Source organism: Crocuta crocuta, unplaced genomic scaffold, assembly GCF_008692635.1.
Source record: "Crocuta crocuta isolate KB4526 unplaced genomic scaffold, BGI_CrCroc_1.0 scaffold248, whole genome shotgun sequence".
Lineage (NCBI taxonomy): Eukaryota > Metazoa > Chordata > Mammalia > Carnivora > Hyaenidae > Crocuta > Crocuta crocuta.
In genome coordinates, this window is record NW_027532409.1 from 5333679 (window position 1) to 5346298 (window position 12620).

Genomic DNA, 12620 nt, shown 5'->3' on the forward strand with positions numbered 1-12620 from the left:
ATGGGGGGGGGGACTGGGGGGCGGGGGGGCAGCCAAGGGAGCCAAAGACCACAGGCAGGGAGGTGCAGAGGAAGCACATGCAGGTGCAGCCCCACTCCCTCAAGCAGCCACGCGCCGCCCACCCAGCCCGCCGCCTAAGCAGTGAGTACACACCTGACATCCACCTTCCTCCTAAGGGCCAGCGAGAGAGAAGCAGAGAGAGGGAGAGCTGAGAGAGTGCTGGAGGGGGCAAGCTGAGCCAGGAATGGGGGGGTAGTTCAACTGAGGATGGGGGTACAGCAGGCCTTGTCAAGGGCAGGAGTGCAGCAGGTGCTGAGCTCTGCCCCGCCCTTGAAGCTCCCTACCCTTCACCCCTGGGCATATGGCCCAAAGCCTGCACCCACCCCCGGTGTGCTCCTGACAGGGGAGGGAGAGCAGAAAAGGGGAGAAGGGCCCCCACCTCATGGTTAGAGCCCCTCCTACCCCTAGTTCATTCCCCGCCTGCTCCTGTTCTCCTGCCCACAGGGGCCCCAGAGCCAGCTTGGCCCTAGGACGCCCCACTCCCAGGCTGGGGTCTCCAGAGATGAACCAGACATCCACCCCCCATCTCCAGTCTCATCCCACGCCCAGCCACAGGCCCCTCACACTGAGTGCCCAGTACGGGACCCCCGCCTCTCCCAGTTCGGGCCCCACCCCCTGCAGCTAGACATTCTGGCTCAGCCAGCTGCCCCCGGCCCTCAAGCCCCAGGCTCCTAAGGAGGGCACCCCGTTTTCTGCAGTCCCAGGTCATGCCCTGACCACATGCCCCTCTGGGAGCAGTTACTGAGCCCAGATCCCTGCCCTGGGAGCCCTCCCAGAGCCCTGGGCAGCACCGCCTGTCTCATCTCCCATAGCCCCAGGAGAGTTCCCCGGACCTCGGCCGGCCTTGACACTAGCCTTCCCTGCTGCCCATCGCACTGCCCCTGGCTCTGGGGTGCTCAGAAGTGGCTCTGGCCCAAGACCAAGTCCCAGGGATGGGGCCCCAAGGGATGACGGGGAAGGGGGTCACTCACGTGTTGTTGACAATCTGGAGCCGCTCCCCTTTCTTGAAGGACAGGTCAGTCTCTGTCCGAGACTCATAGTCATAGAGGGCCACAAAGGTGGTCACTCCACCTGCAGAGAGGGGTGGGGCGTGTCACAACGGCCAGGGCCGCAGCCTGAAAAGGGGGTGCACAGGATGGCCCTGGGCGGGATGGGGGAGGGTTTCTCACGACAGTCACAGCCCAGCCCGCAGATGTGGCCACCTTTACAGGGGGTGACCCGCAGCGTGTCCATGGTGTGTGTGTGTCAGGGAGCCCTGTGAGGGTGTGTGGGAGGCATGTGCATCTCTCCACATAGGAACATGCCCGCCAGGCTCTGGCTGGCTCTGAGTGCTGGCTTCTGTCCAGTGCTCGTCCTCCCTGCAGCCCAGAGGCCCCCAGGCATCTCCGTGTTCTTCCCAGAGCCTGGCACACAGTAGGTGCTCAAGAAGCAACAGCAGGTGAATGAACCAGCAAATGAAGGAAACTGCACCCAGCTGGGTTGCCCGGCTTCCTCTCTGTGTGATTCTCGGTGCTTCTACGTGTCTGGGGAGATCTCGGCTCCAGGTAGTGTCCGTCCCCTCAAAGAGGTCCTCTCTGTCCCCCGTTTTAACCACAACCTTCACCCCGCACCCGCCCCAAGAGCCCCTGCCTGCCCTTTCTGTTCCTTCTCAGCAGCACCACCTTCGAACATGCTCCCCAGTCGACACGCCTTGCTCTGTCTTTCCCCCCATCGGGGTTTGTCTCTTCTATGTACTGTTGTGTCCCCAGCACCCGAAGAGTCCAGCCCACAGGAGGGACACCACAGACGAACGGGTGCTTTCGCGGGCCTGTTTGCGTCACTTGGGCACGTGCCTGAGGCACCCGTGAGCGTCCCCGTGTGTGTTTGCCCTCACCACATGCATGTGCCTCTGTGCACCTGTGGGCATCCGTGATGGTGTTCAGAGCCGAGCACGTGTGTGTGTCCTGTGTGCGGCCTTGAGGGGCTTCTGACTGCACGTGTGTGTGTCCTAATCCGGGATGCTGAGGTTATTTGTGCATGTGTGTTTCTATTTGTGCACATCCGTGTTAGGTGTGTATCTGTGCACGTCCACGTGTCCTTAAGTGTGTCTCTATATGCACGGTACCTTCGATTATCTCTGATGGTGTTTCCAGCTCAGCTTGTTAAAGTGTCTGCACAGATATATTAGGAGTGAGTTGCTGACTGTACGTCGTCCTGAGCATGTCGAGGTAAGAATGCAGGGGTTTACGTGTCTTTTGGGGGGGGGGGCGGTAGGGGAACCACACAGGCATCTCTAAGCACCCTTTGCCTGGAGCTGCCATACCCCCAAGATGCCAGCAGAGGGCGCAGGGGCGCATCTCAGCGCTGGGCAGGCCGCCTGAGGACCAGAGCTCCCTTTCTCCCTCCTAACCTGCCCTGCCCGCTCTGCCACCCAAGGCCTCCTGTCCTGACCCGTCTCTGGGCTGACCAGAGCCAAAAACAGCCGCAGATCTGGTCCCTGTACTGCCCTGAGCAAACAGCGCCCTGGCTCTCTGGGCCTCAGTTCCCTGCTACGGTCAGTCCCGTATCTCCGGACGCCTTTACACTCTGCATTGGATTCACCCTCAAAGGCAAGGGGATGTGCACCACACTTTCCAGTTTACAAAGCTTTTCCCCACCCACAGCCTCCAGGAAACTCCCAGCTGTCCCCAAACCCAAGACACCTACAGCCTGTGTCCCTGCCCCTTCAGGCACCCACACTCCCAGGCCCACTGACCAGCCAGTGGCCCCGCCCTCTGCGGGGAGGTGACTGTGTCCGAGGAGTTGAAGCCCCCGAACAGCTTGGGCTCGGCAGCTGCGGAGGGGAAGGCCGTACTGGCGCCCCGGTGGCCATCAGCGGAGGCTGGTTTGCTGGGTGTCTGCGAGGCGGGGAAGGCACCCCCCCCACCACCGTGGCTGTTCTCAGCGGGCTCCAGGCTGCGGCGCCGTTGGCTGGCATCCTTGGGCTTGCTCTTGTTGCTGCCCATGGTCCTGGCTGGAGATGAGAAAGCACCCTGGGAGTGAAGGACTCTGGGGCCAGGCAGGGCTGCTGGGCCGGGGCCCTTTGGACAGCATCTAGCCCCACCCATTCTACAGATGAGGAAACTGAGGCCCAAAGAAGGGTACTAGCCTCTTTGGGTAAGTTAGACTTTCAGAGCCTCAGTTTCTAAATCTGTAAAATGGGAATAATGACAACCCTTAAGCTGCTTCCTTGGTACGGGGCCAAGCGCAGAAGAAATGACTCATAATCAGAAGCCCTAACCTCCCCCCACCTTCCCCTGAGTCAGTTTCTGTCTGTCATGGGCAGGGACAGTATCTGAGTCATGTCTATATCCCAGGCACGCAGCACATAGGAGAAGGCTCACTGAGGGCTTGCTGACCAAATACATGACTGACTGAAATTGTCACCAAGGGGAAAGGTGCTGGGATATGCAACCAGGACAGCGATATAGCAGGAGGCTGAAAGGAGAGATGTCTGGGAGTTCACGCCAGCCACAAGGCCTTTGCACATGCTGTTCCCTCTGCCTGGATGCTCTTCCCTGACCACTTCACCAGAATAACTCAGGCCTCCTTCAGTCCTCAGCTTAAAAGTCGTCCCCTTGGGAAATTTTCCCCAAATCCTTTCTGGCCTGAGTCCTCCTGGATTTTTGTACCTCTCCTTGGTAACATGTGGTCCAGAAAAGAAACAAGCTGAAAACCTCCCAGTGATGCCCACAGCCCTGTCACCCTCTTTTGCCTCCCACCTCCCAACAAACAGACCCTGGCTGGCCTCAGCTCCCAGCGAGCCTGGCCTTCCCCACCGTCGTGGCCACGCCTCCCTCCTCCCTCACCTTGGCAGCCTTGATGGGTCGTCACCTCACCTGGTGGAAGGCAGGGGCTGTCCCGGAGGATCTGGGAGGCAGCCTGAGGTCTCGGCAAGGACACCAGGGGTGGAGTCAGGGGTCCGGGACTGGAGGCTCTGCTCCACTTCTCCCCACTATGTGACCCTAGGCAACTTACTTCCCCTCTTCGGGCCTCGACGTCTTCATCTGCAAAACAGGGATGAAGAGACTTCTCAGGGCCATCGTGAGGGTATGATTAGAAAGAGACATCACCAAGGCTCTGACTCTTGGGTCACAACTGATCAGGCTCTGACTGAAAGTTCCAGTGCTCAGAGCTTCCCAGACCTGAAATATCCTCCAACCTTCGCAAAGCACTGTATGAGCAAAAGCAAGGCAGGGTATGGCACGGTGGGTAAGGGCGGGCTCTGGAGCCAGACTCCCCAGGCTCAGACCCCACTTTGCCCCTCATCAGCTGTGTGGCCTCAGGCAGGTGACTTAACCTCTCTGTGCCCTGTTTCCTCAACTGGAAATGAAGGGATCGCCCAGGTCCATGGTACAGAATGAGGCAAGTACCCTCCTGCCGGGAGCACAGCAGGTCACCTGTCCCATCAGCTTCTTGATACTGTGGGATTCTGGACATGCGGACAAGGCAGGCTCTGAATATTCTCCCCAGCGGGTGCTGAGGGCCCTGGAATCAGTCCAGAATGTGCTCTGAGAGCCCATGGAGGGGCAGAAGTGCTCTTGACTGGCTGAGGCCTTAGGTGAGACTGCTGGCCCTTAGCAGGCCCAGCTCTGAGAGCTCTCCCGGCCGTGTGAACCTCACTTGGCCAGTTCTTGCACCCCCCGGGCCTCAGGCTGACTGGCTGCACGAGGTGAGCACGGCCTACATGCTCCCCGGGGACCATCCAGCTCAGAGAATGGGGGGGAGGGTGCTGGGGAGGCCCCAAGGGATCAGCAGGGCCTCCTGAGGGACAGGCCATCAGGTCTATGGACAAAGAAGACCAATTTCTATGGCAACCCAGTCCATTGCGGTCACATCAGCACTCACAGAGCTGGTGTCCCGTGGGCCCTACTGACCCAGTTACCTGCAGCCCCAGGCTTGCTGGAGGCCCGGCCCTGCCCACTGCACTCCCTACCCAGTGGCTCGCTGATCCAGCATTCACGGCACTGAGTGCGCACTGGGAGCTAGGCCAGTCTGCAGAGGGACACAGAGATGAACTGGCCAGGCCTGGGGCCAGAGGACATTTGTCTGTGGGACCTTCAGAGGAAATACAAATTGTAAAAATACATTTTGAAATATAATTTACAAAGATGTTTTAAATGGAGAACTTTCTAGGAGCCTGAACTTTCTTCAGAATGAACTAAATGGTGAAGGGTGAGCCCCCTGTCCCTGGAGGTAATCAAGGCCAGGAGAAAGAGTAAGTGGTCAGTGTGCTGTGGAGAAAGAGGGAGAGCCAGGCCTGGGCCAGGCCAGCACTCTCCTGGCACCAAGGAGACGCACGTACCCTCTTGGGCAGGTGCGAGGTGGGGGGAAAAAGGCAGCCCGTGGCCCCAGTCCTCTCACACTGAGCAAGACCCCTCCTCCCGGGGCATCAGGAAAAGTACAAGAAGGCCTTCACGACCCAGCTAAGGTGGCCCGGCCTCCGCTTTCAGTGTTGGTTTGTGGAGTTTCTGTTCTGTTTGTTTTGCTGGTCTTTGTGGTTAAATCTGATTATACAAGTAACACGTGTTTGTGGGGAGGCAGGCGCGTGGAGGTTAAGAGCTAGAGCACCAGAGGGTTTGAATCCCGGCCCTGCCATCTCAGCAGGGGACCCAGGCCTCAGCTTCCTGCTCTGTTGGTGCGGGGTGACAGCAGCGCCCACACGACAGGGCTCTGAGCGAGTCCGCGAGGACGGCACACGGCACGCGCTCAGGACAGGGCTGCTCGCTGCCAGGCCCGCCGCTGGAAGACAACCGCCTGGGCATCGTGGGAACGTACAGCCGTAAACAAACCGGGACCCATCTAGTGGCGTCGTCGAAGCTCCCTGCGGGCAGGGCTGGCTCGTATCCATCTCCACCTCCCCAGTGGCCAGGACAGGCCCGGTACCTACGAATTGTTCTGGAAATATTTGCAGAGTAGACAAAAGACCGAACGAACATACACAAGATTTGCATCCTGCTCTGTTCCTGTCTTGTCATGTTGTGAAAACCAAGTGTCACTTCCTGGATACTCAAAAACCCCCAGGGCCTGGGCCTTAGACACGTCCCGCTCCAAGCAGTTTGCAAATACTCGTTTGTCAAATCCTCATGATAATCTAGGAGGTAGATACTAAGTTTCCCTATTTTACCGATGAGGAAACTGAGGCACAGAGAGGTTGAGGAACTTGTCTGAGGTTACACAGCGAGGGCGAGAGGGGACAGGGAACCACACTGGACAGGCAGGACGCAGGGGCTTGCTCATGGGATCTGCCGGGGGAACTGGGGGCCCTACCTCCCTGCCCTCGGGACCTCTCCCGCGTGGAACAGCCAGGTGCCCTTGGCAGACAGCGCATGAGCGGAGAAGGCAGCTCCCCTCCCAGAGAAAGCCAGGGGTTTCTGGCTTCGACAAAGCAGAATGTGCTCGAGGAAGGACAGGCACACTTAGGGTGGGGTCTAGTCCCCTGCAGGGCTGCTGCCACGCTGTGTGACCTCGGGAGACGGCACCCTCCCAGAGCCCGGGCTCCTTTCTTGAGGCAGGACCCTGTCTCGGGGCCTTTTGGTTCTGGGGCCCAAACGCCAAGTCACCATGAGTTGCCCATTTGAGAGGCGCCAACCCCACATCTCTTCCGCCATTTGCACACTCTGAGATGCAGATAGACCCCTGTGGGGCCGAGGGGAAGTGGTGAGGCCTCCGGACTGGGGGGGGCCTGAGGTTCCCAGAGGAAGGAGGCCCCTTTCCTCCGGGGAGCCGCCCCGCACCCCAGCCTTCCGACCGCAGCCTCCAGACTGAGGGCTTGTGCACGGGAGGTACCAGGAAGCAGGCCTGCGACGCACGCCCCTCACCGCCTCGGCTCTTCATGCCCCAGGGGCCCCGGGCCGACTTGGCATCTCCCCCAGGCTGCAGCCCCGGCCCTGTGTCACGAGTCACTGTGTCAGCGCTGGCTCTCCCACCTCCCCAGATCATCCTCAAATGTGTCCCTCCCCCAACTCTGTCTCCGTCCCCTCAGCCGGGAGCTTGCCTGGGCCCGGATGCAGGAGCGTGGCCCTCCGTGCACCCTCCTCCCCGCAGCCAGAGGCATCCCTGGAAACCGCACCGACAGCGGGGGCCTCCTCTGCTGAGCACGCTCCGTGGAAACCTGGAAACGACTAGGTGCCCGTGAGAGAGGGGCTGCATAAATGATGGTCTGTTCCTGGAGGGGACGGCCGCGCCGCGAATCGGACAGAACGAGAGCTCGGTGTGGCCCGAGAAGATGCGCTGTGAAGAGAGGAGCTGCCAGTGCACAGGGGCCTCTGGGCCCCTCAGGGTCTCAGTCTCCTCAGCTGGAAAAAGAGGACGAGAATGCTGCCTCACTCGTGGGCTTAGGGAAGACTCAACGAGCCAGTGCTCCCCATGTGCACACAGCACCCGTGTGTATGATGACTTCTCTAAAGGAAACCAGCATGTGCGTGTGTAAGTGCGCCTATGAGAGCACGTGCTATAGAGCTGTAGAGAAAGTTCTGGAAGGATTCCAAATTCTTCACAGCGTTTCATCCAAAAGGTGTGGGATGGGGAAGGAAAATCCCTGTTTTACTGTATGTATGTGCTGTATCACTTGACATTTCGAAATTACTTTGTCAAGAATGGTTTTTTAATGAAACCTAAAAAAAAAAAAAAAAAAAAACCCATGGAAGAGCTTCCCATCACTCCCCTCTGGGTGAAGCCTAATCCCCACTTCTGGGCCCGCCAGGCCCTGCACAGTTGCCCTCTCCCATGGCCCCCCTGCTGGAGGGCACCACACTCTCCCTCCTCACCCCTCCCCAGGCACACAGACCCTTACAACATCCAGAAGAATCTGGGGAATCCTGGCATCCAGCTGCAGCAGACCCACCCCTTCATTCCCTACTCTGAAGAGCGTCACCTCCACGTACTCTAAGGGCAAAAGGAATCCAGGGGCCTAGGAGGTGAGAGTAAGGAACACAGTCAGGCCTGGGTTCAAATCCTGCCTCCAGTACTACAAGCTAAATCTTCTTGGGCAAATCATGTTGCCTCTCAGTTTCTTTAAAATGGGGATGATAATAAGCCTAACATCTGAGAATTCAAGAGAGCCCATGTGCCAGGCACAGAATAAGTACTTGGCCAACAGCACCCCATGTCTTTTGCTGTCGTTATTATCATGACAAGGGCTAAGAGGAACGACGCAAGAGGAGGTGGGAGTTAGGTGGCCAGGCCTTGAATGCCACACACAGAGCTGAGAACTTCACAGGCCATGGATAGTCTGTTGTCCTGACAGCACAGTGACGTAGGGACTATAACTGGGCCTGCCTGACAGACAGAACCGAGGTTCAGGGAAGCCAAGCCTTGCCCGAGGCCACACAGCAAGTGAGGGCACCAGGGCTGGGGCGCTCGCAGGTCTGGGCTCGCAGGTCTGGGCCTCCAGGTGCACGTCTGGTGTACCGCCCTCTGTGCAGGCAGCGCCCACAGCCCCAGGCGCCCTCGCCACTCTGCCATCTCCGCCCCCCATGACACAGAGCTACCACAGGGGTTGGAGGTCCGCCTCTGATATCATCATAACTCTGGTCCCTCCAGGAAAGCAGAAGCATCACAAAAATAGAAGCCTGGAGCCAGAGCACTAGGATCAGATGCCGCCTCGCCGCTTCCTGGTCGTGCAGCCTCAAGGGGGCCTCAGTCTACCCGTTATAAAAATGGGAATCTGCCTCATTGTTCCCACATAACTGGCCTTGTTGTGAGGAAACATGAGGTACTACTTACATAGTGCCTAGTAGATAGGAAGTGCTCAACAAATATCAGCTACCATCATCACTGCTCTGGAAAACCTTTCTTATACCCTGGCTCTCTTTTGTAATCACTGCTACAATGAGGCAAAGACTTCCCAGATTCCTACTATTGCCAAGCTCTGTGCATGGCCCTAGAGGGATGGCCTGGCGGAGTTCATTAGGAGCCCAGGCCTAGAAAAGCCACTTCACAGGGAAAGAGTCCAGAAAAGACAAGCGTGTCCACGACTTAACCTTGCTCTGAGATCCTTGCCAATCGAATGAGCTAAGAACAAGAAATGGAAGTAATAAAAGGGAATTAGAAAAGAGAAGACGAGTATCATCACTTGCAGATGTTATCAATGTAGATCTGGGAAATGCAACAGAGTCTGCAACTATTCAGCACAAAGCAAATTAAGTGGAAGGAAATTAAAAGCTAATCTCCGAATCCACAATGTATCTATATACCAACAGCAATCAGAAAATAAAATCAGGGTCCCTGGGTGGCTTGGTTAGTTAGGCATCCAGCTCTTCATCTCGGCTCAGGAGGTCATGATCTCACAGTTCATGAGATTGAGCCCCACATCCGGCTCTGTGCTGCCAGCAGGGAGCCTGCTTGGGATTCTCTCTTTCTCCCTCTCTCTGCCCCTCCCCTCTTCACATGCTCACTTGTTCTCTCTGTCTCTTTCTCTCTCAAAATATATAAATAAACTTAAAAAAGAAAAAGAAAAGAAAATGAAAGGGTGCCTGGGTGGCTCAATTTGTTGAGCATCCAACTCTTGATCTCAGCTCAGGTCTTGATCTCACAAACCAAGCCCTGCATTGGACTCCATGCTGGGTGTGGAGCCTCTCTCTCTCCCTCTCTCTCTCTCTTTGCCCCCTACCATTTGCACTCTCTCTAAAATTAAAAAAAAAAAGAAAAGAAAATCAAAGAAAGCTTAGCATTATGAAAATATCAATTCTTCCTAAATTAATCTAAAACTTGAATGTGATCCCAATAAAAATCCCAACAGGATTTTCTTTTAATCCAGACATGTCAAGTTTAAAGTTATAAGTAGAAGTAAATGTGTATGAGTAGCCAGAAAATTCCTAAAAAGAAGAATAATGAGAGGGAAATAGCCCAACCAAATAGTGAAAATTACTATAAAGTCAGAATAATTAAAACTGTGTGATATCAGCACAAAAACAAATAAATCAATGGAACAAAATAGAAGGTCCAAAAACATACAGGGATTTAACACATAACAAAAGTGGCATTTCACGCCAGTGTAAAAAAAGGTAGATTATTTTTAAGATAGAACTGAGATCAATGACCTGGCATCAGGAAACATACTAAAGTTAGATTCCAAACCTACTCCATATGCCTATAAATTCCAGATCAATCAGACTTAAACCACATAAAAATAAAACCATAAATCTCTAAAACGGGGAGCAGAGAATAAATTTTCTGATCTCAGAATGAGAAAAACACTTCTTAACATGGCACAAAACCTAAAAATCATTTTTTATGTCTATTTATTTATTTTGAGAGAGAGAGAGAGAGAGAGCGAGAGAGCACAAGTGGGGTACAGGCAGAGGGAGAGGGAGAGAGAGAGAGAATTCCAAGCAGGCTCTGCACCACTGATAAGCCCAACCGGGGCTTGAACTCATAAACCATGAGACCATGACCTGAGCCGAGATCAAGAGTCGGCCACTCAACTGACTGAGCCACTCAGGCACCCCAAACCTAAAAGTCATTTTTAAAATGATAAATCTATCAGGGCACCTGGGTGGCTCAGGAGGTTAAGGGTCTGCCCTTGGCTCAGGTCAGGACCTCACAGTTTGTGGGTTAGAGCCCTATGTTGGGCTCTGTGCTGACAGGTCAGAACCTGGAGCCGGTTTTGGATTCGGTGTCTCCCTCTCTCTCTGACCCTCCCCCGCTTGCGTGTGCTCGCTCTCTCAAAAATAAATAAACATTAAAAAAATGATAAATCTATCTACATAGAAATCTAAAATGTCTGCATGGCTCAATAAATATCATAAATTCAAAAGGAAAATAACAAACTAAGAAAAATATTTGTAACTCATATGACAGACAAGGGTTTTCCCCTTAATATATAATGCGCTCCCACAAAATATGAAAAGTAACCACAGATAGTTTACAGCAAGCCAAATAGCTCTTCAACATATGACAAGATGCTCAGCCTCATTAATAAGAGAAATGCAAATTAGGGGTGCCTGGGGGCATCCGACTCTTGATTTCAGCTCTGGTCATGATCTCATGGTTTGTGGGTTTGAGCCCCGTGTCAGGCTCCACACTGTCAGTGTGGAGCCTGCCTGGGATTCTCTGTCTCCCTCTCTCTGCTCCTCCCCTGCTCACACTCCAAATTTTTCCTCTCTCTCTCTCTCTCAAAATAAACAAACATTTTTTAAAAAGATTAATGTAAATTAAAACTACACACACTCCCCCACCACAACAAAATACACATTCTTCTCAAGTGCACAGAACATTCTCTGGGATGGACCATATTCTAAGCCATAAACAAGGGCAGAAGGAGTGAAATAATACAAACTATGTTTCCATTCACAATGGAATGAATTAAGAAATCAGTAACAGAAATTACAAATATGTAAAAATTAATCCATTCCTCAGTAACCAGTGAGTCAAAGAAATCATCAAAACAATAGAAAATAACTTTGAGGTGAATTAAGATGAAGACACAGCATATCAAAATGTATGGGGTGCAATAAAGTAGAACTTGAAGAGAGATTTATAAGTGTAAATACCTATATTAAAAAAGAAGAAAGAAAGAAAAAGAAAGAAAGAAAGAAGAAAGAAAGAAAGAAAGAAAGAAAGAAAGAAAGAAAGAAAGAAAGAAAGAATAATAAATAAGAGGAAAGGGATGCCTGGGTGGCTCAGTCAGTTGAGCATCCAATTCTTGACTTTGGCTCAGGTCATGATCCCAGGGTCATGGGATCAAGCCTGCATCAGCATGGAGCCTGCTTAAGATTCTCTCTCTCTCTCCCTCCCTCTCTCCCTCTCTTCTTCTCTCCCTCTCTCCCTCTCTCTCTCTGTCCCTCTCTCCTGCTTGTGCACTTTCTCTCTCCCAAATTAAAAAAAAAAAATAGGAAAGATATCAAACCAATAACCTAACCTTCCACCTTAACACAATAAAAAAGAAAAGCAAACAAGCCCTAATGCAAGTAAAAGAAAGGAAATAAAGATTAGGGCAGAAATTAATGGCATCGAAAATAAAAACAACAGAGAAAATCAACAAAACCAAAAGTTTGTTCTTTGAAAAGATTGACAAAATTGCCAAACCTTTAGCTAGATTGAACAAGAAAATCAGAGAGAAGACTCAAATTGCTAAAAACAGGAATGAAAGAGAGGACAATATTACAAACCTTAGAAATAAGCAAGGTTATAGGGGAAAGTTATGAATAGTGCTATTCCGACAAATAACATAACTTAGATGAAATGGACAAACTCCTTTAAAAAAACAAAAACTAAGAAATAGAAAAGTGGAATAAAACTAAAACAAGGAAAAAGAGATTAAATTAGTAATTTTAAAACTTCTCACAAATACAGACCCAGATCCAGAGGACTTCACCGGTGAATTCTAGCAAACATTTAAAGAATTAATACCCAGTCTTCACTAGGTACACCACCCAACTCACTCTATGAAGCCAGTATTACCCTAATACTGAAACCAGACAAAGACATCATTAAAAAACAAAAAAGGAGAAATGAATGAATGTAAGATGTAAAAATCTTTAATAAAATACTAGCAAACTGGATTCAACAACATATAAGAAGAATTATATATCCTGACC

General features: G+C 52.7%; 1 protein-coding gene across 1 annotated transcript in view; it reads right to left on the minus strand.

Annotated features, from left to right (window-relative positions):
* The window catches only part of SRC (SRC proto-oncogene, non-receptor tyrosine kinase), a 51248-nt gene that overhangs the window by 17392 nt on the left and 21236 nt on the right, over positions 1 to 12620 (minus strand). Inside the window, exons 3-5 of the mRNA XM_077778843.1 lie at positions 3918 to 4085; positions 2795 to 3052; positions 1032 to 1131 (exon numbers count right to left, since the gene is read on the minus strand). Of these exons, the coding sequence (XP_077634969.1) occupies positions 1032 to 1131; positions 2795 to 3044 (350 nt within the window). The 5' untranslated portion in view covers positions 3045 to 3052; positions 3918 to 4085. The remainder of the gene's footprint in view (positions 1 to 1031; positions 1132 to 2794; positions 3053 to 3917; positions 4086 to 12620) is intronic.